The sequence below is a fragment of the Zea mays genome, chromosome 10 (assembly GCF_902167145.1).
Source record: "Zea mays cultivar B73 chromosome 10, Zm-B73-REFERENCE-NAM-5.0, whole genome shotgun sequence".
In the NCBI taxonomy this organism is placed as follows: domain Eukaryota; kingdom Viridiplantae; phylum Streptophyta; class Magnoliopsida; order Poales; family Poaceae; genus Zea; species Zea mays.
Window position 1 is genome coordinate 66233432 of NC_050105.1, and position 26446 is coordinate 66259877.

A 26446-nucleotide genomic window follows, 5' to 3' on the forward strand; every position below is an offset into this window, starting at 1 on the left:
GAGGTGGGCGCCAATGTTGGGGACTTATTCTCAAATACTATGAATTAAGAACAAGGTAACACAAGATGTTGAATGTTAATGCCCTTCGTCCTTCGAAGCATTATTTCCCTTAGGATATAATGATCTTCAGACGAAGGTTGTGAAGGATATACCTTCATCATCGCAATATACGTTAAATAAAAGAAGGAGCATATGACATATGAAACAACATAAACTATCATATAATATTATTAACTCATTATTATTCATTATATCATCATGTAAAAGAAGTAACAATATTGAATTACAAAGGTACCTTCGGCTTGTTAGAAGGCAAAAAAGCACAAACGTGACGCAAAAGCAGGTACAAGTCAGCGTGAACAGTACAGGGGGTACTATTCATCTATTTATAGGCACAGGACGCAGCCTGTGAGAAATTACAGTCATGCCCTTTACATTTACTATTGGCTTATAGAAAAATCTATGAGGACTGGATAGCCTTTTCCCCTTTAAGTCGGTTTCTTTTCCCGTGATTGAGCCGAAGCTTCTTTGTGCATAGCTTCGGAGCGGCGACAACCTTCGTCACGATCATGTCCTCATCCTATATGCCTTTTAATCCTGAATCCAAAGATACCTGTTTATAAAATCAAACTTGACAAACACTGTTAAATTACGTTTTTGAGGACCTTCGGAGGACGAAGGCCCCCAACATCTAGTATTGCTTTTCAATTGATATGTGCTTTTCAATTAGTATTTTCAATTGATTGTCACGTTTTTTCAATTGATATTTATTTGTTGTATACTTTCAATTGGTTTTTATTTTTCAATTGGTAAGCACACATATACTAGGTAAATCATGAGGTAGGATTGCTCCGTTTAAATTAACATTTAGAGCAAACCTACATGATTTAAAATGTTTTACAAAGTTATATAGCTTGTTTAAACTACTAAACAAATGATACCCATGTATCTCAATTACATACCATAAATTTTCAATCGGCACCATTTTGAAATTATATGTGCCAAAGTTCAAATTATAGATAATTTACCTCTGAGTATCACCTAATGTAATGCCCTTATAACATTATCCCTTCAAGTGATATCTTGAACTTAAAAGTCCAAGTGCATGTCTCTTGAAAGTATTCAAAACTTGTATGCATATTTTTAGGGGGGTTACTCTATAATTGTGTATTTGAGATTAACACTATTTCCAAACTTATCATGTGTGTAGTAGTCTCATTGAAGGAAAATAGAATTCTCGAGAAAGATAATGTGCTTCCACTACAAAGTGGTCTCGTCTTCCAATTGGTACTTGTAAATTGGTATCATCTTGTGATTGGTATCAAAATCTTAGCATCATTTACTTACTTTCTTCATTTATATAGACTAAAATGACATGACATATTGCACCCACCCCCATGTAAAAACTATGCAAAGGCTTTACATTTTTTGTTATCTATAGAATATCCTTTATCATAAAATTATTGAAAGGGAAATGTGCCCTTGGGCCATTTCTATTATGTTTTGGTGATTAGATGTCCAACGCATAGAGTTATGGCTTTATTGAGCTAAGAGTTAAAAAATGCAAATGGAAAAGCAAAGGTATGATTCTAGCACTTAGTAAATTGTTTTTGGTACTAACTATGTTCTACTAAGTGCTAGGAAACTTCTAAAATCAAGAAAGATTGAAAGGGAGAAGTTTGGCTGAGTTCAGCCAAACCTGCACCAGCCTATGGTGCACCAGATTGTCCGGTGTGCACCGGACAGTGTCTGATGCCCAGGCTGGCGCGCTCAACGAACTGGCCGCTCTTGGGAAAAACTTAGGGCGCCAAAGATATAATTCATCGGACTGTCTGGTGTGCCAGCCACGCACCCAACTAACGGTCGACAGCGCGATTAGCGGGTGACACGTGGCTCAGCCAACGGTCCGAAGGTCGCACCAGACTGTCCGGTGTGCCACGGGGCCGGTGGCTGTAATAGCCGACTTCGCTAGAAAAGGAAGAAAATTGTGCACTGTTCACTGTCCGGTGGTGCACCGAACCGTGTGGTGCGCCTACGGACAGAAGGCAACCAAAGCCTTCCAAATGGAACTCTAATAGCTCCTAGCTGCCTTGGGGCTATAAAAGGGACCCCTAGGTGCATGGAGTAGAACACCAAGCACTCTTTGAACATTCAACAACGCCTAGACATCAAATTCACGCCTTGCTTTAGTAGATTGAGATTTGGGCAGTTGTTTTGAGCTGTAACTCCGATGTGCTCTCCTTGTGCTCCTCGCTCTCATTTTGTGTGCGTGAGTCGTTGCAAGTATGTCTCGTGTGTGTGGTTCTAATCCCTCCGTTACTCTTGTGGTTTACTTGTGATCAATCTTGTAAGGGTGAGAGACTCTAAATTGTGGAGATTCCTCACAAAGGGAAAACTTAAGATAAGAAGGAAAATCGTGGTACTCAAGTTTGATCTTTGGATCACTTGAGAGGGATTGAGTGCAATCATTGACCGAAAGCGGTCACCACAACGTGTAGTAGGCATTGGCCAAACCACGGGATAAAATCACCGTGTCACTGGTGCATCTTTCTCTGTGATTGTTTTCTTCCATAAAGTTCTCACTTGCTTGCTTGCGCTATTGTTCCTAAGTTTATTATTAACCAAGTTTGTGTTCTTTAGACTTGATTTTTACAGGATCACCTATTCACCCCCCTCTAGGTGCTCTCAATTGGTATAAGAACCGTACTCTTCATTCAGGGACTAACCGCCCGAAGAGATGGATCCTAAAGGCTACGGGATGGTGAGCAACGATAAGGAGAAGGAGACTCTCTATGTTGATGAGCCAAAAGGTGACAAGCCCACCGACTCAGGATCAAACAATAAGAAGAAAGATGGGAAGAAGAAGAGGTGCATCAAGAATATCATCTACTACAACAGTGACGCCTCCTCCTCTTCACCAAGGGATGACGACGGCAAAGACTCCTCGTCAAAAAAGAAAATGGTTAATCAAAACTATTCTTTTGATTATTCTCGTATGTCCTACAATTCGATTGCACATTTATTATCTATTCCACTTGGAAAACCCCCTCACTTTGATGGAGAAGATTATTCTTTCTGGAGTCATAAAATACGTAGTCATTTATTCTCTCTCCATCCTAGTATCTAGGAAATAGTGGAAAGTGGAATGCATTTCGATAGTAGTGATAATCCTGTATTTATTAATGAGAAAATACATAAAAATGCCTAAACTACTACTGTTTTGTTGGCATCTTTATGCAGGGATGAATAAGTCAGAGGCTTGGATAATGCTAAACAAATATGGGATACCCTCAAAATCTCTCACAACGGTAATGACGCCACCATGATTACGAAGATGGAACTATTGGAAGGTGAGCTTGGGAGATTCGCCATGAAAAGGGGAGAGGAGCCAACCGAAATGTACAACAGGCTCAAGACCCTGGTGAACAAGATCCGGAGTTATGAGAGTACAAGATGGATGTACCATAACGTCGTTCGACTCATGCTAAGGTCATTTATTATTATTGATCCTCATCTTGTAAACCTTATTCGTGAGAATCCTAGGTACACCAAGATGACGCCCGAGGAAATTCTCGGAAAATTTGTAAGCGGGCGCATGATGGTAAAAGAAGCTAGGTACGTTGATGACATCGCCAACGGACCACTCCCACTCTACGAGTCGCAGCCCGTTGCCCTCAAAGAAACAAGTAGCAAGGATGCACTACCTAACAAGGTGGCACAAGTAGAGGCTGCCGGGCTCAACGAGGATGAAATGGTGCTTGTAATTAAGCGCTTCAAGACCGCTTTGAAGGGACACAAGGAGTATCCCAACAAGAATAAATGGTGGCACATCAATGTCACATCGGATAGGTGTGTTGCATATGTGTAAGGAAAATGGACCCTGGGACATTTCGCTCAATAGGTTTTGGTGTTTGATGATCAACATAACCTGTTGACTAATGTGTTTGCTAGTGTTTATATTTATAGTTCACAGAATGTGAAGAGGATTGGACTAAGACACTGAGGATGCAACACCTCAAATGATGACATAAAAAGATCTTAGAAGTCTAAGGCTCAAGACCAAAGGAGCCCAAGAACAAAATACAGAAGACCTAGAAGATGGGCTGTCAGTTGGCTCACCGGTGGCACACAATTGGCTCACCGGTGGCACACAGTTGGCGCACAGGACAGCCAACAGAGTTTCCATTCTGAGAGGAGGCACCGGACTGTCCGGTGTGCACCAGACAATCACTGTTCACTGTCCGATGCACGTAACGGCTAGCTGTCAGAACTGGCCATTGGCTGCACACCGTTGGCACACAGTTGGTTCACCAGTGGTGCACAATTGGCTCACCGTTGGCACATTGTTGGTGCACCGGACTGTCCGGTGTGTCAGAAGTAGCCGTTCGACCGTATTAGCGCTTGCTCTAGGTGAAACCTAGTTAGTTGAGTGAGTTTAGATAAACCACACAACCCCTCGACTCTTGCGCGAGCCGTGTAATTGTATCGAGTGGGGCAAGAGTCTTGCGAGACTGTGACAATCGTGTTTGTGTCACGGACGCCACCGTGTACCGGAGGGAATGAAGCCCGCGGCATTTTCGGCCGGAAGCTCGATAGTGGAGACGGCGAGGAGCGTCCGAGAGGAGCCGGAAGCGGAGCACCACTTGCACGTGGAGAAGGCCCGCGGCTCTCTACGGAGTTACTCGACCGAGGTGCTTGGCCCTCGCGTGGGCTTCCCTTTGTGTAGGAGCACCAACGAGGATTAGTCGGGACCTTGCATGGTTACGGATACCTCGGTAAAAATACCGGCATCATCCACGAGAGTTTGCATCTCTTTAAGCTTCCACATTTATATTAAGCATTTACGTTTCAATCTTGTCTTTATACTTATATAGTGTAGATTGAAACTTAGCCATTGTGGTAGAGATTGCAACACTTAGACTAAACCTAGTTTGCACATTATGAATTGATTATTTGCATAGGTTTTGCTCTAGAGATTTAATTGTGGCCTTGTTTAGTGAAAGTTTTAGAAGTCCTAATTCACCCCCCCCCCTCTTAGGTGTCACCTGTTTCCTACAATTGGTATCAGAGCCTGGTTTGGCTCATTTGAAATGCTTTAGCTTCACCGCTAAAAGAGTCGATGTTGTTTAGAGGAAGGGATGGATACCCATAGGCCACCATACTTCGACGGCACTAACTTCCCATATTATAGTGCTAGAATGGCTTGTTACCTTGAGGTCGTTGATCTAGGTGTTTGGAGAGTCACTCGTGATGGGATGAAACCACCCCAAAATCCTGAGAAACCTACCACGAGTGAGAAAAAAGAAATTCATTTAAATGCTAGATCCAAAAATTGCGTGTATGAATCTCTTAGCATGGATATTTTTAATCAAGTTTTTACATTAAAAACTACTAATGAGATTTGACTAAAATTGCACAAGCTCCATGACGGCACATCCAATGTCCGTGAGCAAAAACATTGCCTAGTCTTAAATGAGTATAATTCTTTTGCTATGAAAGATAATGAGCTTGTTAGAGATATGTATTCTCGTCTAAATCTAATCATCAATGAGATCAATTCTATTAGCATTAATAAGCTAGGTGATGCGGACATTGTGAGAAAGATTATCTCTCTGCTACCACAACAAAGATATGGGAGCATCATCACTATTCTTCACAATATGGAGGACTTGAGTACAATGACCCCGACCATTGTGATTGGGAAAATCGCGGCCTTTGAGATGTCGCGAAAAATGTGTCGGGGAGAGGAGCCAACTTCCTGAAGGTCATATGTTTTTGCATGTGATGAAAGGAAGGGTAAAAAGAAGGCTCCCAATCTAAGTTCCTCAAGTGAAGAAGAGAAAGAAGAAGAAAGAGATGATGGTGAAGATAATCAACCATCAACATCATCCTCTGAGGACGAAGAAACAATCCGACCTGTCGGAAAGGTAATGGGGATGATCTGCAATATTAATCTAATGGGTGTGCCCCTGCAGGTAGATGATCTTTTTTTAACATTGACATGAAAAAGCAAAGAAAGAGAGGATGCTTCACATGCGGGGAGAAGGGCCACTTCACGGACAACTGCCCAACTATGGTCGAACCCAAAAAGGAGAGGAGCAAAGGCAATGCGCTAACAAGTGTCAAAACTTGGGATGATTCTTCAAGCGAAGATGAACCTCCAAGGACGCGCAGCCACCGGTCCTCATCACGCTCATCACGGTCATCACAAAAATGCCTTATGGCAAGAGGTAAAATGAGCATTTCATCCTCTAGTGATGAAAGTAGTAGTGATGATGAAGGTAGGGAAAGCCCTCTGTAGATGAGCTTGCGAAAGCCGTTAAATTTTTCCAGGATGTTTGCACTAAGCAAAAGGCTCAACTTAAAACCTTGAAAAGTAAGTTGATTAGCTCCCAAAATGATTATAAATGCTTGCTAGAAAAATTTGAAACATTTGCAAATTTGAATTGTGAGCTATCAACTAAAATTGAGCAATTAGAAACTAGTGCTACATCCACTGCTATCAATGATGGCCTTGTTAAAAGGAATGAAAAACTTAAGGCTAAGTTAGCTAGCTCCTAAGAAGCTATTAAAAATTTGCTAGGGAAAATGGAAATTCTTACCATACACAATAATGAGCTAACTACTAAGCTAGAAAACATTGGTAGCACCCCAGGGGCATCTTTAGTTAAAATTCCTGAAATTATTAAGAAAGATGCTTATATTCTTGCTTTGATTTAATTAATGATTCTAACCCTTGCAACCAAGTTCTTGTTGAGAATATTATTGCAGAAACATGTTCGAATGAGGTTGCAAAGGAAAATGAGCAATTAAGGCAAGAAGTGGCTCGCCTTGGCAAGGCTTTGTATGACAAGAAAGGCAAAGCCAAACAAATCCAATCTCCACAGGATAACACCACTGCGGGAGTGAACAAGCCTGTGGAGGGCAAAACTGTGATGTGTAGGTTATGCCACAAGGAAGGACATAAGTCTTTCCAGTGCAAGGCGATGACCGGGGATAAACAAAAACAAAAGGTCAAGCAAAAGCCAACAAGCAAAATCACCAACACCTACATCAACAAGGTGGACAAAAAGGCTACTACACCATATTTGATCAAGAAGAAAAAGAATGGAAAGGTGATAGCAATCAAGGCTAATAAGCAAGCCAACAAAGTAAAAGGGGCCAAACGCATCTGGGTGCCAAAGGAAATAATTTCAACCATGAAAAGCACCAAGAAGGTTTGGATCCCGAAAGGGAAATGAGGAGTCCGAAGGACGACGGGGAATTTGGAGACTTGGCAAAGTTGGGATGTATATCATGGGATACATCATATTGGATCAAGTTTATTACCAAGTGGGTTAGTGAATATTTTGGACCCAAATTTCCCCACCCATGACTAAGGTAACTAGATTTGTTGTATTCCTTATTTTTAGATATGCATATCTATTTTCTTGTATCTAGTTTTACCTTTCACGCCTAGTATTTCATTTGGTACTTACTTTAGATCAACAATGCATGCATACTAGGTAAATCACATGGTAGGATAGCTCGTTCTCAATTCATATTCTTGAGCAAACCTACATGATTTAAAATGTTTAATTAAGCACGGCACATAACTTATTTAACATCCCTAAGTAAATGACACTAATGCTTCAAAATCTTATATCCTACAATTGGTATCATTTAACTTATATGTGCCAAAGCTCGGATTATGGATAATCTTCCCCTCTTGATATCAAATCAAAGTGCAAGTCTCCTACAAGTATTCAAAACTTGTATGCACACTTTCAGGGGGAGATTACTCTATAATCTAAGTCTTTGAGACTACTACCTGTTTTCAAGTCTATTTCATGTAGTAGTCTCATTGTAAGGAAAATGAAGTCCTTGGAGAAAGACAACAAGCTTCCACTGCAAATTTACAAGAATTCTTATGTTTCACAAGCCTGCCATTGTCTTCAATTGATCCGCAATTGACTTTTAATTGGTATCTTTGAGACTACATTTAGTATCATTTACATGTCTTCTCCAATATTTGATTAGACTATATTTCATATCTTATACTTCCCATGTTGTTATAAATGCATATATTGTTGACTCATATTTTGTTACCTATGCATAAGGGAAGTTAGTCTATTCAAATCATATCTTGCACCTCCATTTCTCACATGCTTTTTCTTAAGTAGATCTTTGTCAGGGGGAGTACTTCTTTGTCTCTAAAGGGGGAGAAGTTTCTTCCAAAAAGGGAACACTCATTTAGGAGGAGTAATAATTTTACTGCTTCAATCGGTTTCATTGATAAATCTTTTATGGGGGCAAGTCTTATTTTCTTCCTACATGTTCTTAATGTCTTCCTTTTTTGTGGTTGATGCCAAAGGGGGAGAAGTTGTAGGGACCAAAGCAATGAAATGTTATCGAACACCAAACACCACCAATTTAAATTGATCGTTCAAGTGGTTTTGGCTCTTTGGTCTAAAATAGGAAGTAAGTGAATTATGGAGTTAGGGGTAGGCTTAAGTCCATAAATATCACTTTGTGGGGACAAACATGCATCCTAGCAAGTAGATTTCATATTTTCATTCAAATGTTTGTTATATTTTCTTGCTTTGGTTGTGTTGTCATCAATCACCAAAAAGGGGGAGATTGTAAGGAAAATGGACCCCGGGCCATTTGGCTCGATAGGTTTTGGTGTTTGATGATCAACATAACCTGTTGACTAATGTGTTTGCTAGTGTTTATGTTTATAGTTCACAGGATGTGAAGAGGATTGGACTAAGAAACTGAGGATGCAACACCTCAAATGAAGACATAAAAAGAGCTTAGAAGTCCAAGACTCAAGACCAAAGGAGCCCAAGAACAAAATACATAAGACCTAGAAGATGGGCTGTCAGTTGGCTCACCGGTGGCACACAGTTGGCGCACAGGACAGCCAACAGAGTTTCCATTTTGAGAGAAGGCACCGGACTGTCCGGTGTGCACCGGACAATCACTGTTCACTGTCAGGTGCACGTAACGGCTAGCTGTCAGAACTAGCCGTTGGCTGCACACCGTTGGCTCACCGTTGGCTCACTATTGGTGCACTGGACTGTCCGATGTGTCAGAAGTAGTCGTTGGCTGCACACCATTGGCACACTGTTGGCTCACCGGTGGCACACAGTTGGCACACCTTTGGCACACTGTTGGCTGACAGGACTGTCCGGTGTGCCACCCTTACAACAGTCTGGTTTTCAACGACTAGTTGAGTTGGGGCCTATATATACTTCACCCAACCAGCCATTTGAAGGTGTAGGAGCCCTAGCAACATACCAAGGCATATTGTAGACATTTCCAAGTGCCCAAACACCCAAGTGCTTAATAGAATCACTCGGTGATTAGTGTAGCTGCTTTGCCAAGTGCTTTTGTTAGTTAGACCGTATTAGCGCTTGCTCTAGGTGAATCCTAGTTAGTTGAGTGAGTTTAGATAAACCACACAACCCATCGGCTCTTGCGCGAGCCGTTGTAATTGTACCGAGTGGGGCACGAGTCTTGCGAGAGCGTGACAACCATGTTTGTGTCACGGCCGCCACCGTGTACTGGAGGGAACAAGGCTCGCGGCGTTTTCGGCCGGAAGCTCGATAGTGGAGACGACGGGGAGCGTCCGAGAGGAGCCGGAAGCGGAGCACCACTTGCGCGTGCAGAAGGCCCGTGGCTCCCTACGGAGTTACTCGACCGAGGTGCTTGGCCCTCGCATGGGCTTCCCTTTGCGTAGGGGCACCAACGAGGATTAGTCGGGACCTTGCGTGGTTTTGGATACCTTGGTAAAAATACCGGTGTCATCCACGAGAGTTTGCATCTCTACCTTACTCTTTAAGCTTATGCATTTTAAGCATTTAAGTTTCAATCTTGTCTTTATACTTATATAGTGTAGATTGAAACTTAGCCATTGCGGTAGAGATAGCAACACTTAGACTAAACCTAGTTTGCACATTATGAATTGATTATTTGCATAGTTTTTGCTCTAGGGATTTAATTGTGGCCTTGTTTAGTGAAAGTTTTAGAAGTCCTAATTCACCCCTCTCTTAGGCATTACATGTTTCCTACAATATGCTAAAGAATGGCTTGAAGACTGAGTGCACTGGACACCAGAGCATACACTAGACAGGGTGCACAGAGAGCACTACAGAGTGGCCCTAGGAGTTAAAAGGCACCGGGCATATTCAATGTAGCACCGGACTCCACACCGGATGTGGTACTCATAGAGGTTGCAACATGCAATCGAGCTAAGTATAAGGCATCGAACATGTTTAGTGAAGCACCAATGAAATCAAATATGCAAAGGGCTCAACGATCAGCAACGACTAGTCTCCAATGGTTACGTGAGGTGGAAGACACCGGACGTATCCGATGACACACTAGTGGCACACCGGACATGTATGGTTATGCTTAGAAAATCTTGTCACTTTTCAGTGGCTCTTTTGAGTGTGGGGGACTAAATGCCACGTCAACTAGCCATTTTCAAGTGTGGGAGCTCAGATACATTACCAAGAAGTTGAAACTCCATTCCATAGCTCTTAGACACCCAAGTGCTTAATAGAATCACTCGATAATTATTGTATGTGTTTGTAAAGTGCTTAGGTTAGTTAGACCAATGTTATAGCGCTTGCTCTAGGTTATATGCCTTAGAGTGAGATTAGACACCCTCAACCCCCTCAACACTTAAGTGTGTTGTTGTAATTATATCTAGTGGGGCGAGAGTCTTGCAAGACCACACCAACCGTGTTTGTGGTGTGTCTGTCACCGTATAATGGAGGGAACGAGGCCCGCGGTATTTCAGTCTAAAGCTCGATAGTGGAGATGGTGGGGAGCATCCAAGTAAGACCGAAAGTGGAGCACCACTTACACGTAGAGAAGGCCCACGACTAACTACGGAGTTACCTAATCGGGAGTTTGGCCCTCGTGTGGGCTTCCCTTTGCATAGGGGCACCAACGAGAATTCGAAAGAACCTTATACAGTTCTTGACACCTCGGTAAAAATATCAGCGTGTCAACGAGAGTTTGTATGTCTATCACTTAAGCTTTTATATTTATATTGCTTCCTTTGGTCGTGTGCTTTACCTTTTCTAGCTTAGTTAGGCTATGTCCAGCAGATTGTATATGATCGTGCAAAACATTGTTTTGCACTGTAAACTGCATTGTTTATCGAGTGGGGTTTGAAATGAGGACTGAGGATGAGTAAACTGCTGGAGATAACCTTACAGGCTAGTTGGTAGGACTAGAACCTAGGTTGCATAACTCTTTTTGCGATAGAGATAGCAACACTTAGACAAAACTTAGTTGCATTAGCTTGCTTGTTATCCACATAGATTTTGTTTAAGAGACAAAATCAGAGTTCTAGATTATTGTGAAAAATAGTTGTTCTAATCCAACTTCTCTCCCTTAGACGTCCATGCTCCTTTCACTGGCAAATATGACAACAGTGATTGTGCTTATTTATTCATAGCAAGGAGGTATCCTAGCATAGTCTAGGTTATTGGGGAGATGAAAGCTACCACTACAAAATTATCTCCATATATGAAGTACTTAGCAAATGTGACAAAGTTTATGAGATTCTAAATGGACATATAGTTCATCAAAAGGAAGATGTTATAATTGATAAAAAGGGCAAACAAGCTGATATTGCAAGCATTATGAGCATGAGTTGACTGATAGAAATAATAGTTATAACATTGATTATTTAGATGGTGACAATAAATTTTCAGAGATTGATGATAGAGCTAATCACACTAAGGAAGATAACTACAAGTATGAGAACCTAATAAGAGTCGATGCTTTTTATAAAGTTTGTTGAAGATGAAGGCAAACTAAAGCCTGTAATTATCACTAACAATAGCAAAATTATGCATCCCATTCCTAAAATTTGACACACGTTTCTTTATGAGCACTATTTCCCACAAAATGAAGGGCAAAATTTTGAAAACCATCTTTCTTTAGGAATGGTAGCAAAACCTTCCTAACAACAAATGTACATATCCGTGGGTGAATACAGCTGTAATGTACATACATGTATACAAAGAAAGGCTACTCCAAACCACATCACATTTTATTTAAAGCACCCGATCTCTAATTCACAAACTAGAAAAACACGTTAATGAGTGTCTAGTGAAGGACTCAAGTCAAAGGTTTGTGGCCCAGGCCAGCGAACCCGATCTAGGGGGACAACTGATACAAGAGCCAAGGTGACTACGGCCCTAGCCAAATTCAAGTGGGGAATCGTTAGGCGTTGGCCACTTTTCTTTTCCGAGGGTCCTTCTAAACCAATTAATATATATCTTAAGGATTCTATAAAGGACATAAAATCCTATAGCAACTCTATTCCCAATTGCCTTTAAGAGCCAAGAAATTCGGATTATTTAAAAGGAATTTCTTTTTTTTTCCTCTTAGCCTCGCTAGAACCTATCCTCTCCCTCTTCCTGTACCACAGCCATCTCCTGCCCAGCACCTGTGCTTGCACCACAGGCCTGTGTCGAACTGTACCTCTCCAGTGACGATTATGGGTCGGCGACGATAGCCATGCCCTGGCCCTCTCACCTCACAAATAACTAGCCCGGTGCAATTCACAAGATCGCATTTTTGTAGATTAACACCACACAAAGCCAACAATGGTGGTCAACTGCCAAACTGAACACTAAAAATGAATCCAAGATAAACGAGGATCATTTACAAAATGAGGTCAATTGCCATCAACATCCTCTTACATAGTGCAGGTTTCTGAACCGTGCAAGTGGTAAGCCCAAGAAGTACACAAATCAGCAATTGGTAGCTACTGGGCTGTGTAAACATTTTGTACATGAGATAACTCTGTAACCCAAAAGGTTCAAGACACCCAGCAATTTCCAGATGCAAGCTTGTCCAATGCAGCCCACCTCCATAAACTGAGTAAAGTAAAAAAAAGGAACATCTTAACATCATGACAGGCATTCATCATTCTGAAAGTTGTGCAATGTTCAGTAAAAACTAGGTCACTCACGAATAATGGAAGTACAGATAGTTTTAATGCAAGTGGTAAGCGTTGAAGTTTGTTGATCAAAAGCTGAAAGAACCCAACGTTGAAATGGAAGAATGTGCCAAAAAGAAAATAGAAAGCAAAAAACACTCATTCAACCATTTCAAACAATGAAGGTCGAATTTTACCTGTGCTCCAAACACCACATTACAAGCTATTAGTTTCATCAGTCCTCACTTTCATAGTAAGAACTTGCTCTAATTATGATTACCTGCACCATTTGCACAACAGAAATTGCTTGGTCAGCATTGCAATACATAGATAGCAGGCCATAGTAACATCTTGTAACCAGAAATAATTAGACTACCTTTGTACACATGTGAATCTCGTCCTGCAAAAAGGCCGTGCTTGAAACAAGTTTTAATTCTTTCTACAGAAATTTTTATTCCCTAAATCACAGTTACTGTTACAGTTGCCTTCAACAGTCGGGCATAATGCAAGTTCCATGGATGCTTCAAATGTTAGATATGTCCTAAGACTTAGTAAAGTGACTGAGTTAAGCTCAACTATGTTCTTTGATTAAGGACGCAATTCTTCCCATGGTTGTGGCTCCAGTCACGATAGGATAAAGAAGAAGACACAGTTAAACACCATTCTCGATAGGATAGCTACCACATTGGCTAGTACAAGAGCTACATAAGATAGCTATGTGATTGACAAACTTTATAAGATAAATTATGGACTTCTTTATATTTTATGATATATTTTTCAATTACTTAGTTATTTCCTAGTTTGTTATAAGTATGGAATATTATAATGGTGAAAATTATGTCAGCCATCACGAATAATGTTACGCCATGGTCAATTTGGCAACAAATCATATATATCTACAATGTCACAGCAGTTTAAAACAAACGACTTTCAACTTTTCAGCAACAGACAGCTAACTACAGCCTTTTCACAGTACACAACAGAAAGCAACTTTTCTCACAGCAAACAGCACAACCAAAAGCACCTTTTATAGAGTATTTCATTTATTCATGGTAGATTAACTCTGCAGCAACTATTCATCTTGCAAACTCTCTACAAGGGTTCCATACAAGCCAAAGGCTTCCAAGTGGCCAGAACAATTAGAATAGCCAACGAAATTGAAGGGGCGTCCAAAGCCATTGAACATTTACCTCTATCATTAGATGATGGTTTTGTATTGTTTCTTACATATGTCTTATTTCTAACTTGATTTCAGTTTTAAGTGAAGAAAGAATAGGCGACCAGAGGAGGTGAAAGGGAGCCAATCAAATTCGGTTGCTTAAAAATGGAACCTGAGAACTTAACTTCGATGGAGATGAAGATATCGCTCAAACCAAAAACACATCAACCAACCAGTGATCTCATAATTTGAAAATGCTCCTAGGACTCACACGAGACCAACAAAACAAACAGATCGCAAATCAAACACCTAAAACTCCAAAACAGCCCAAAATTGTATCGCTGTCTAGTGTTGTTTTGAGCGGCACGAAATTCATTTTTCGAATGCGAAACTAATTCAAACAAACTCCAATTGAGCTAAAACGAGACATGATCTGAACAAACGTTGCATCGCGGATGGTTACAGCCACACTTCCTCTCAAAATCACAAGCACACAAATGTGGAGTTTACAAAACACCTACGGATCTCAGGGCTAAAAACTAGAGCAACCTAGGAAATGAAACTACGGTTTTCTAAACAAGAGTCTAATGATATAGAGACCAAAGAGATAGTTGCACACAATAGTCATCCGACCTATTTATAGAGGGTTATTTCACAAGACTAAACTACCCTTAGATACATAGAGCTTATCCACTTAACCAGGGGCAAAATAGACCAACTCCTAGGATATGCATATGATGGCCACGAGCTACACACGAAGTTGCTTCGCTTCAACACAACCTTTGCGATGACAACATGCGCCGCTTCTGATTCCGGTCGGCACTGATTTCAAGTCGGGCGACCAGCTAGTCGTCCCAGAGGACCGACCAGGCGCCTAATCGCGATTAGGGTGACGATTAGGACGCCTAATCGGTCTTGGTCGACCTTAGGTCGTCCCTAGTCGTCCTATGTAATTTCTAGCATATAGCCATATACCATATATATACAAGCAATGCAGTCCTTGCCAACAGTCCAACAAGGAATATGGCTGCAAATAGGCACTATATAAGTCTAGCAGTACTGCAGGCTAGCAGATGATGGTAAGTGGTAAGACTGATTGACTAAAAATTGACTACAGTAGAGTAGCAGACTAAGACCAAGAACTCAAGAAGGCAAGAACTAGATACTCTATCTATTGTGACGAGCTCACCTTGTGTCTCGTCGGTCCTCAGTTCACTAGTGCAGTGGTGCTACTCTGGAGCCGAGGATGACCTCGAGTCCTTCATATGAGTAGGGGCGACCTCCAGATGATGACCACAAGTCCTGGAGACACCGAAGTCGGCGCAGGTGGAGAGCCGGCACGGGGGGGACTGCACAGCACAACTGGAGCAACCGTCGTCGATTATGTAGAAGAGTGAAGTTATTGATCTATTGCATAGAGTGGGGTACATATATATAGAGACTCAACCCTAACCCTAATGTGCCGACAGCCCAACAGTGGTGCCGGCCTACACACACTCACACACACAGTCTAACATCCCCCCGCAGTCGCAGCATCGTGATGGTGCAAATGTTGCGGCTGGAGTAGCGACCGGTGTGTGTTCTGAGAAGGCGATAGCCCCTGGATGCCGAGTTAGCCGAAGTCGAGGTGGCCGAGGTCGGGAGACACGCAGCAGGAACCTGTTCTTCGGGAGGGGTCGACGTTCGAGCGTCAACGATCGACAGGGCGACACAGCAAAAGAGCACCGGCAGGCCGACCTTCCTGCTTCTTTGATCGTCCGGACGTCAAGGAGCCCCGCTAAGGAGGCCGACAGCAGCGCACGCATCTACGCCGGTCATGGTGTCCGCGCCCGCGACAGAATAGAAGGGGAACGGATCCGGCCGGGAAGGCCACGGTAGCGACGGATCCAGCCGGGAGGACGCGATCCGGCAAAAGGGACGTCGGATCGAGCCAGGAAGGTCGCAGCAACGGGGATCCAGCCAGGAAGGCCGTGGCAGCGACGGATCCAGCAAAGGCGATGAAGGGGGTGGGTGGCGGGTCCAGCCGGGCAGGGGCCTGCGACGGGCCTGGCAAGGGGTGTTGACGGCGCCGGCGACGGGAGAAGCATGAAGAGGAGGCACTACTGGGTGACAACGCAGTCAGAGGCGCCTGGTCGGCGCGACCATCGGCGCGGTCCGAGGGTCAGCCCGCCTCTGTCAGCGGATCAGGGCGGCCAGCGTTGGGGAAGGGAGCAAGGCCGCCTGGGGCAATGTCTGCCATGGCCAGCGAGGAGAGGAGCTCGGTGGAGGCAGGTGGGTGACGACGTCGAGGGTGCCGGAGAGCTTGGCGTCCCCTTGCTGGTTGTTGAGCCACAACCGCTGGATGGCGGAGCCGTTGAGCGCAGCGAGGACGGGGCCGGAGAGGTTGTTGTAGGAGAGCGTGAGGTTCTGGAGGCCCATGAAGCGGGCGAGGGAGTCCGGGATCCCGCCGGTGAGGCTGCAGTTGTCGAGGGAGAGCACCTACACCTACAGCGACGAGTCGGCGAGCCCCCGCGGGAGCGCCCAGCCGCCCTGGGACGCGTTGAGGCGTGGGTTGTTGGCGAGCGAGATCTCGAGCAAGTCGGCAAGGCCGTCGAAGAAGTCGGGCAGGATGGCATCGAAGTCGTTGTCGTTGAGGAAGGCACGCTGGAGGGACGCCATGCCCCGGAAGGACGGGAGCGCGCCGGAGAGGTTGTTCCCCTGGAGGCTGAGATCGTTGTTGGTACGAAGGCGAACACGTCCCCCTCGCTCGAACTCCCCACATCAGCATGTTCAAGACTGAAGGCCCCAAAGGTCGAGCCGCTCAAGCGAAGTGCCCAAGGTCGACGCCCACGCGAAGACTCAAGCACTATCTTCGCCCTGGCGAACCGGAGCGAAGACCATTAAAGACTTCGGAGCTCGGACAATCAAGACCTCGAAGACCATGCGTTGTGATCTTCCTCATTGTAAAAGGGGGCCCGTGTATAGTCCGACCCATACTGCTGGATCCCGCCCATAGGCCGCCGTGTCGGCAGGGCTAGTAGAGGGTTGGCCCACGTCTGTAATTAAGTACGTTGTAATGACCCGCCATAACCCCTCAGGGGGAATATTCCGGGGATAAACTAGGTAACTGAGGGTCTAATTGTCTTTGGCAGGGCCGGGCAGTCCTCAGTTACCTATAAATACCCCCGCACTGTGCCATTGTGAGGGACGGGGAAAAAACACTGTTGTGAAAGTAGACCACATCTACTAGCCTCAAACATTTTATCACTCTCCCATCGTTTGAGCTTGTCGGACTGCATTTGCAAGTTCCAACAGTCGCGCAGCGCCGCGAGCGAGGGGAGCGATGGCGGGAGCATCCCCGCCAGGCCGGCGTTCTTGAGGTCGAGGTTGTCGACGTGGCTGGTGCGGTCGCAAGAGACGTGCGGCCACGTGCACGCGTCCCCGTCGTCGGGCCACCCCAGCGCGTTCGGGTTCGTCAGCGATTTCCGAAGGTCCTCCAGCGCCACCTGGTCCGGCCGGAGGGGAGGGAGGAGGCGGCGGCTGCAAGGCAGCGGTGGCTGGAGAGAGGGGAGGAGGCGGCGGCGGCTGGGGAGAAGGGCCGCCCCGAGAGGGTTGGATGAGCCTCCCGGGGCGGCGGGGCGGAAGCCGGTGGTGGCTAGGAGGTGGCGGTTGTGGGGTGGGAGGAAGAAGAAACCCTAACCCTAATCCTCTGATACCATGTAGAAGAGTGAAGTGACTGATCTATTGCATAGTGGGGTACATATATATAGAGACTCAACCCTAACCCTAATGGGTCGGCAGCCCAACAGTGGTGCCAGCCCCCACACACACTCACACACACAGTCTAACAGATTGCCCTGGAAGGCCGTCGGTGGCAAAGGACAGGCTAAGGGTTGGAGAGGGGAGCAGGCAGTGTTAGGGTTTCAGTAACCTATGGGTGTAGTCAACTATTTTTATGTTGCTACTGTATATGGTCCGAAAAAACGTTGAAGCCCAATAGTAAACCTGGCCGCCACTGGTCGACCAAGAACACGCTAATCGGACGACTAATCGGACGCTAAAGGGACAAATCAACCTTGTGTTCGCAATCTCCCTATTGATAAGTGCATGTCAACACCACCGAACTCCCGTTACAAAGGAAAATACACACCCTACTCCCATTACAAATGTGAGGATATCTACAAGCTGTCTGTGGGTATCAACATGACGAAGATCAATGCCCCTTTCTCATAATGATCTCTGAGAAAATGAAAACGGGCATCGATGTGCTTGGTTTTAGAATATAAAACAGGATTTTTGGCAACACTGATGACACTTAGTGATATCACATAGTACAGGCACATGAGAAAACTGCAAACCAAAATCAGCATCATACTTAGCCTCTGTGAGCAGTTGCGAGCAACAACTAACGGCAGCTACATACTCAGCCTCTGTGAGCAATGCTAGATTGTTTACGACAAGACCACGAGACCAAAAAAGATCACAAAAACTGTCAAGTCTTAGAAGTGAATTTATGATCCAAGCGACAACTCGCAAAATCAGCATCAGAATACCCACACAAAGATAATATTGAAGACGACGAATATCATAATCCAAACTCAGGAGTGCAGTGAAAGTACCTCAAGATCTGTTTGACCGCCTACTTGTAAGAAGTGCACGGGGAAGTATGAAATCGAGCGCACAGACACACAGCGAAGTGTATGTCCGACCTCGTAGTTGTAAAGTATAGAAGGGAGCCAATCATTCTCCTATATTCTTTCTGATCTACGGCCTCGCCGTCCTCATCAGCATCAAGAGTTGCGGTGGTGGACAAAGAAGTTGAAAGAAGTTTAGCCTTCTCCATGTCAAACTTCTTCAAGACATCCTTTGTGTATTTGTCTTAATACACAAATGTCCTTTCTTGAGTCTGCTTCATTTGCAGCTAAAGAAAAAAGTTGTGTTCTCCCATCATACTCATTCCAAACTCTCTAACCATAGTATCTGAAAACTTCGAAATAAGAGCATGAGAAGAACCATCAAAGATGATATCATCCACGTAAATCTGAACCAAGTGAGAGTCATTGCCTTGTTTGTGGAGAAAAATGGACTGTCCGGTGTGGACTTGACAGTGTCCGGTGCCTAGGCTGTCAGTCGGCAAACAATCCGCTCTCAGGGTTTTTGTCGAGGCACCGCGTCTATAATTCACCGGACTATCCGATGTGCACCGAACTGTCCGGTGTCCCAGCCGCGCGTCTGGCCAACGGTCGGCCACGCAATCTACGCAGGCTATGTCAGCCCAACCAACGGTCACCAGGCCACACCGGACTGTCCGGTGCGCCACCGAACTGTCAGGAGATGTGACCAACGGCTAGCAACGGTCGGCTCGGCTGATTAAGGAAAGGAATCGGTGACTGTGCAGTATCCGGTGTGCACCGAACAATCCGGTGCACCCACGGACAGAAGGTAATCACGACCTTCCAAATGAAGATCAAACGGCTCCTTGGACCATTGGGCTATAAAACGACCCCCTAGGCACATGGAGTTGTAACCTAAGCACTCTTTGAGCATACTACAACTCTGAATCCTTGTGACCACGCTATTGTTTTGCTAGAGAGAGATTTGAGCGCGTTCTTGAGCTGTAACTCTGTCGTTGTGTTTCGTACGCTCTCTCTTTTCAGTTGTGTGCGTGTTGTTGCTGCGTTGTGCTCTTGTGTGCGTTTCTACTCCCATCCTTACTCTGATTTTGTTTGTAATCAATTGTGTAAGGCGTGAGAGACTCTAATTTGTGGAGATTCCTCACAACGGGATTTTAGTATAAGGAAGATATCTATGCCACTCAAATTTGGTCTTTGGATCACTTGAGAAGGGTTGAATGCAACCCTTGACCAAAGGAGGTCACCACAATGTGGAGTAGTCATTAGCCGAACCACAGTAAATATTGTTGTGTCACTTGTAGATTTACTTATTGCGATTACTATCTTCTTGAGTTATCTACTCTCTTACAATATTGCTCCTAATTTAAATACTCATCTTAAAGGAGGAATCAAGAGAAGAGTTCTCTCTCCATCTATTTACTCATTCTAACTTGGTTTTAGTTCTCAACTAACACTTATTATAAACCAAGTTTGTGTTGTTTAGAGTTAATATTGCAGGATCACCTATTCACCCCCTCTAGGTCCATAAATTTGTTTTTAGTATCATCACAGGTCCAAATAGTTTGAACATTTGATGACACCAAAAACAAGTTTAGAGACTCTGATGACACAACCATATAAGTATAAGGACCAAAATGTGCATGTTGAGAGTTTAAGGACCGGGATGATACAACTTCACAAATTTAGGGAGCTGAATATACACTTTGGTAGTTTTGGGACTGGGATAATACAACGCTATAAGTTTAGGGACCGATAGTGTGCTTTACTCTTCTGATCAACCTCTAGTGCACGAGTGACTGGAAACATGCCCGACTCTATTCTATGACTCCGATAGACCCTAACATATCTACGTCAATGTGAATCGACCAAGGTTCAAAAAAACGCAATTAAACGAGGTTTAATCTGGTTTAAACGCTAGACGGAGGGTTAGCGTCTCGTTTATGGCCTAGGCGCAAGATTACGCGCTGGGCGCGTCTAGGCGGCGTGTAGGCGCGCTGGGCGGCGTGTAGGCGCGCTGGGCGGCGCGGAATCGCGTTGGGCGCGCGCGCGCGAAAAGTCTGGCGCCAGGCCACGCGCGGGAAAGGGCGGGCGGGCGCGCGCGGGAACGGGAAAGGGCGGGCGGGCGCCACCGCGCAAGGCCACGCGCGGGAAAAGGGTCCACGCGGGAAGAGGAAGACAGGGCCCGCGCGCGGTAAGAAAAGCCCCAGGCGCCCTGCTCCACGCTAGCGCTGCCGCCGCCCCTGCTCCACGCTGTACCCAGGTTACTCCCTCCTCTGTTCATCTCCTCCTTTTCTTCTTTGTTCTCTGCTCATTTCTGTTCCTGCTCCAGAATCGCACACATCCCTCCAATCCAGGTGTTGGAACAGGTGGGCAGTGGGCACACATCCCTCCAATCCAGGTGCTCCTTCAATCTCTCCCCCATGTTATTCTTGCTTGAGTATTGGGTTGGATTTTGTTCTCTATGGTTGTCCTGGTCCTGGGTTCATCTGAGGATTGGGTGCTTGTAGGATGTCAACATCCGAGGCTGCTGCTACTAATGGTACTGCAGCAGCGACTCCACCTGAGATCGACAACAACCATCTAAAGAGGAAGTCATCTAATATAGGCTGGGAGTGGGGGCGTCTCTGTGATCCCAATGACAAGAACAGAGTCAAGTGTCTTCTTTGTGGACAAGAGAGCACAGCTGGAATTTATCGCCTTAAGCAGCATCTTGCTCATGTTGGCACATCTATTGTGAAGTGCCCAAAAGTAACTGAGGAAGTTAAGCAGAAGTGCAAGAGAAATATTGATGAGACAGCGAAGAAGAAGAAAGATAAGCAGCAACATGACAAAGAGGTTAGGGAGAATGTGCAACTTGCAACATGTGAAGAGGAAGTGACAGAAGTTGAGTCACTTGCTGGAAGCTCAAGTACCCCTCGCAAGCTAGGACCCATGGACAAATTTACTCGTCCCATTGATCCCAAGTTAAGCAATGCTGAAGCTAAGAGGCAACAAAACATAAATGATGCACTTTGGAAAGAGAGAACACACCAAGTGCAGCAATATGTTGCTAGATGGGTGTATACACATGGTATGTTCTGTACTTAAGGAATTTACCAATTCTTATTGTTGTGCAACCTTCATATTTGTTCCAATCCATGCATTATTAGTTGCTGCCTTGCTGGAATTTTATTTTTCTGCACCAATCTATTTTTGCAGCTATTCCATTCCATGCTATTGATAATGATGAGTTCAAGGAAATGGTTGAAGCTATTGGTCAATTTGGTCCCGGTTTCCAACCTCCAGCTCAGCATGATCTTCGGGGTAGATTGTTGGAAGAGGAGCATGCAAGAACCAAGAGCTTGCTACAAGACCGGGAAGATGAGAAGATTAAGCATGGCTGCTCCATTATGACTGATGCTTGGACAGATATGAAGAGAAGAAGTATTATGAATCTGTGCACAAATACTAGTGAGGGAACTACTTTTATCAAGTCAATGGAGATGTCAGATGTGTCACACACTAGTGAAGTTATATATGAGATGGTTGACAAGGCAATTGAGGATGTAGGTGCTGAAAATGTGGTGCAAATTGTGACCGATAATGCTTCTAACAATATGGGAGCAAAGGCATTGCTACATCTTAAAAGGCCAAACATATTTTGGACTTCTTGTGCAACTCATACCATCAATCTGATGTTGCAAGGCATTGGCAACCTTCCAAAATTCAAGAAGACAATTGATCTAGCAAAATCATTCACTATCTTTGTCTATGGTCACCACCGAACCTTGGCATGTTTGAGGTCCTCCACCTTGAAGAGAGAAATCATAAGACCAGGGGTAACCAGATTTGCTACAGCCTATCTTACACTGCAAAGTATGATGGAAAAGAAGGATTGTCTAAAAAAGATGGTGGTTGATTCCAAGTGGTATGACTTACCTGATGTGAAGTCCAAAAAGGGCAAGGATGCTACAGCCACGGTGTTGAACCCTCGTTTTTGGAGAGGTGTCTCCCTTTGTTTGAAGGTCTTTGAGCCCTTGGTGAAAGTTCTACGTTTGGTTGATGGAGATGTGAAGCCATCTATGGGTTATGTGTACGGAGAACTTCTCAAGGCAAAGAGGGAGATCAAGGAGGCATTTGGAAATGTGGAAAATAAATACAGAGAAGTGATGGCTATTGTTGACAAGAAGATGAAAGATAGACTTGATTCTCCACTGCACGTGGCTGCATATATGTTGAATCCATACTATAGTTACAACAATCCAGCAATCTTCTCTGATTCAAATGTAGTGGAAAAATTCATGCAATGTGTGGAGACCTTTTATGATGGTAATGATGAAAAGGAATATAGGGATGTTAATGAGGACTTGGATAAGTTCCAAAAGAGACAAGGATCCTTCTCAAAGAAGATGGCAAGGAGCTGTGAACGCTTTGAGTTCCAACCGGGTAAGCTTGTGTCAATTATGTGTAGATTGTTGTGCAATCAATTCTGTCCAGATTTTTCTGCAATCAATTCTGCACATGTTTGACACATTTCACTTCATTTTGTAGCGTCTTGGTGGAGGCTTTATGGAGGTGGAGCACCAGATTTGCAATACATGGCTATTAGAATCCTCTCACTGACATCTAGCTCTTCTGGATGTGAAAGGAATTGGAGCACCTTTGAACAGGTCAGTTTGTAGTCTCTAGTCTCTACTAATTGCTCTCTAGTACTAATTTAATGTACATGTGCTGATGTTGTAATTCTTATTTATAATGTACAGCATCATACAAAGAGAAGGAATAGGCTTACAACAGAGCGTCTAAACTCTCTAGTATTCATCCAATTCAATAATAAATTGCTGTCCAAGAAGGAGAAGATTGCCAGAAAGAGTAATTATGAAGTGCTCCTAAGTAGTGATGCTTCTGAAGCTCAAGGGTTTTTCTTTGAGGGAGGAGATGATCATGCATTGGCTGTCTTTAGGGATGAGGAAGATGAAGGAGTAATGCCGGGGACAGGGATACCATGGAGTGTCCTTGGAGAAGCAATGGGAACTAATGAACAACTTCAACCTCGCAGGAGTGCAAGAGTGGCTAGAGAGTTGTATGATGAAGAAGAGTGGGAATCTGAAACTGAAGATCCTAATCATCTAGAAGATGACATTGCCTATGAGGATGATGAGGAGTGAGGAGATTGCATGATGGCAGCATGCTGCCAAGTTATCTAAATATTAATATCTAGTTATTTACTTATCCAAATGTGTGTGGACTGTGGACCATAAAACCATTAATGTGTGTTGTACTGTTATTTAATTTGTGGACCATTAAGGCATGTGATGAACTGTGAGTGTTTTCTATATATTTTCTTGTGATCCTTTGACTTGTGAATTGTGATGTTGCCCTGTTGTTTGGAAGCTTGGCTGTGCATGTACAATATTGAGCTGCCCCTCATAGATGAGTTTCTACTCTTTCCAAAGTATCTGATTGTAGAGTTTTTCAGATTATTAACTTGTCTCTCTTTGATGATCAGCTGTTGTTGGATGCAACTTGCAAGAAGCCAAGGAGGAAAGCAACTTATGTCAAAAATAAATATGCAGAACAGCAAGAGGTATGTTCACTAGTATTACTACTTAGTTGTGTTATTATTACTTAGTACTTACTACTGATCTTGCTCTCGGCAGCACAAAAATTAAAAAAAAACAATCACGATTAATCACGCTTAATCTACGTTTAATCTTCCTAGGCGCTAGTCAGTAGGCTAACGCCTGCCTAGCGCCTAGCGTTTTCTTGAACCTTGGAATCGACGCTCCGCTCATGGGCCAACTGGTCGGATGAAAGGAGGAGGGGAGGCCTAGCACGATAGAGATAGAGAGGTCCCTAAGATGACATCAACACCGTCTAAGGCGACGGCTAACGTTCACTTCGGCCACAAAGGTCTAACTTCTCTTGGAGTCCAGAACTCTATATCTATACCGATTACTTCTTTTTAGGGTGTGTTTGGCTGCAGGACAGACACGTCACTCGGCGTTCCATCTCGTCCATCCAATTTGGAGGGACAACACTAGGATAGCCTTGACTCAATCCTTGACCCTAAACCAAACAACATTATCTAAGGGACCGTTCCATTCCATCTTGTCCCGTCATTGCAACCAAACACACCCTTAAAGAATAGAGATGGGTTAGAGGGGATCGACAAGAACCTAAGCATCAAAGAAATCTATCATTAGAGACATTCTTGCTATCCAAAGCAGGTGTCACTCACCTTGAACTTTGTTCTCTCAGTCAGCTGGAAGACCAAGCAATCTCCATCAACCAGCTTGTGCTGGATAGCGAACCCTCTCCATCCAGCGCTGAGGCCTCGCTTCAATGCGAGGTATAGCGTGTAGGACTCGTTGTCATCCTCATCCAGCAGGGTGATCGTCTCGTCACGCTTGGGCAGGTACTTCCGGCAGAAATGATTTGGGAGGCCCTGCGGTTTGGCATACCCACCAAAGAAGAATTTACCTCATGCGGGGTGAATAAACAATCGAAAACAGCAAGATGTGTCGAACTGAAGCTGCCGCTACTTTACCAGCCAGAAGCCTCCGGTGACATGGGACTGGGTCATGGGTTTGATGAAGACGGGGAAGCTGGAGTCCAGCTCTTGCTCCACTTCCTCCGCCTTACAGATGGCGTAGCTCCTCGCCTCGTCGGTCGCGTACACCCGGTTTTCCAGATCTTTTCTCACTGATCCATACGTCCTGCCACTCAAGAACGAAGACAGACAAACCAAAATTAATGATCTACATACAACTCTTGCGTCCTGACTGATTGGCGAGAAGGAATCCAAGCGCGTACCTCCTAATCTTTCTCCAAAAAGTTGGAACCTCCTGCACAGACACAGATCAAAGACACCCTGGATTAGTTCGTTTTCAAATCCGCGATTTGTTCTACGAAAGTAAGGGGAAAAGATGAACCTTTCATGATTTCTATGAGATTATGACCATTTCACACTGACCTCGCGGTGCACGGACTTATCGGGGAGGTTGGCGAGCCGGCCGGACCGCCGTAGTGGCTCCATCACGGAGTCGGCGGCGTCAAGCGGCACCCGCGCCTTCCGCTTCTTGACCTGCAGAAAAGCCGATTGGGATAAAGTAAACCTACAGAAAAGAAGGCATCGAGCGACACAAGAAACAGCGCAAACCGGCGAGGGCTTGGCGGCGGCTGCGGCCTCTCTGACGGCGGCGGAGAGGTAGTGGAGCTGAAGCTCCTCCAGCTTCCGCTTGTTCGCCTCCACCTGCCTCCGGCGCTGCTCCTCGTACGCCGTCGCCTCCGCCATCTCCCTTCTCTCTCCTCTGTTCCCCTCTTCGATTTCTTTGTGGTGTGGGTAGTTTTCAAAGGCGAACGGAATGGAAGAGCAGACCAGACGAGACGGCGGTGCCGGCGCAGAGAAAAGGAATATGGGGAGAGGGATTCTTCTATCTGTGGACCCGGTCTATGAATTGGTCGCGTTCTAGTCCACTAGTAGATGCGGTTGACGGGTACTGTCGCCAGGATCACTTGGTGTATGCACTAGGTGCATGCACGAGTTAGAAGAAGGGCTCCGAGATTCAAATTTTGAAGCAGGGTACTGCTGAGTGCTGAGGTTTTGGATGAAGTGCCGAACCGAGGAGCACGTGGGGTACGGACGCAAAAACACGGTTTTTATCCGTTAAACAACACTATTTATTTAGGTCCGGTTTATTTACCCCTTTAGATTATATACTTAAATAAATTAAGAGATAAACA

The 26446-nt window shown here is 44.7% G+C and overlaps 2 protein-coding genes across 7 annotated transcripts; one reads left to right on the forward strand and one right to left on the reverse strand.

Moving 5' to 3' along the window:
• Positions 1 to 12615: 12615 nt before the first annotated feature.
• LOC100284698 (uncharacterized) lies at positions 12616 to 26144 on the reverse strand. 6 transcript variants are annotated; one of them, XM_020545096.3, is made up of 9 exons: positions 25863 to 26100; positions 25677 to 25787; positions 25517 to 25548; positions 25251 to 25419; positions 24942 to 25148; positions 13326 to 13407; positions 13147 to 13229; positions 12983 to 13045; positions 12616 to 12887 (listed from the first exon to the last, which is right to left on the reverse strand). In XM_020545096.3, exons 1-7 carry the CDS (start codon positions 25995 to 25997, stop codon positions 13216 to 13218), a joined length of 750 nt encoding a protein of 249 aa, XP_020400685.1. In that variant the 5' UTR covers positions 25998 to 26100; the 3' UTR covers positions 12616 to 12887; positions 12983 to 13045; positions 13147 to 13215.
• Positions 22373 to 24465, forward strand: LOC103641151 (uncharacterized). The gene is made up of 3 exons (XM_020545693.2): positions 22373 to 23146; positions 23252 to 23370; positions 23464 to 24465. Exons 1-3 carry the CDS (start codon positions 22396 to 22398, stop codon positions 23866 to 23868), a joined length of 1275 nt encoding a protein of 424 aa, XP_020401282.2. The 5' UTR covers positions 22373 to 22395; the 3' UTR covers positions 23869 to 24465.
• Positions 26145 to 26446: the final 302 nt, after the last annotated feature.

What these genes read in the sequence shown, in the direction of transcription:
- LOC100284698 (XM_035963079.1), bottom strand. Translation starts at nt 25,997, where the DNA reads ATGGCGGAGGCGACGGCGTACGAGGAGCAGCGCCGGAGGCAGGTGGAG. An exon ending in TTTTGGAGAAAGATTAGGAG is followed by an intron (nt 25,420 to 25,516) that starts GTACGCGCTTGG and finishes CTTGAGTGGCAG; the next exon opens with GACGTATGGATCAGTGAGAA. An exon ending in TCACCGGAGGCTTCTGGCTG is followed by an intron (nt 25,149 to 25,250) that starts GTAAAGTAGCGG and finishes GCCAAACCGCAG; the next exon opens with GGCCTCCCAAATCATTTCTG.
- LOC103641151 (XM_020545693.2), top strand. Translation starts at nt 22,396, where the DNA reads ATGTTGCAAGGCATTGGCAACCTTCCAAAATTCAAGAAGACAATTGAT. An exon ending in ACGCTTTGAGTTCCAACCGG is followed by an intron (nt 23,147 to 23,251) that starts GTAAGCTTGTGT and finishes TTCATTTTGTAG; the next exon opens with CGTCTTGGTGGAGGCTTTAT. An exon ending in ATTGGAGCACCTTTGAACAG is followed by an intron (nt 23,371 to 23,463) that starts GTCAGTTTGTAG and finishes TATAATGTACAG; the next exon opens with CATCATACAAAGAGAAGGAA.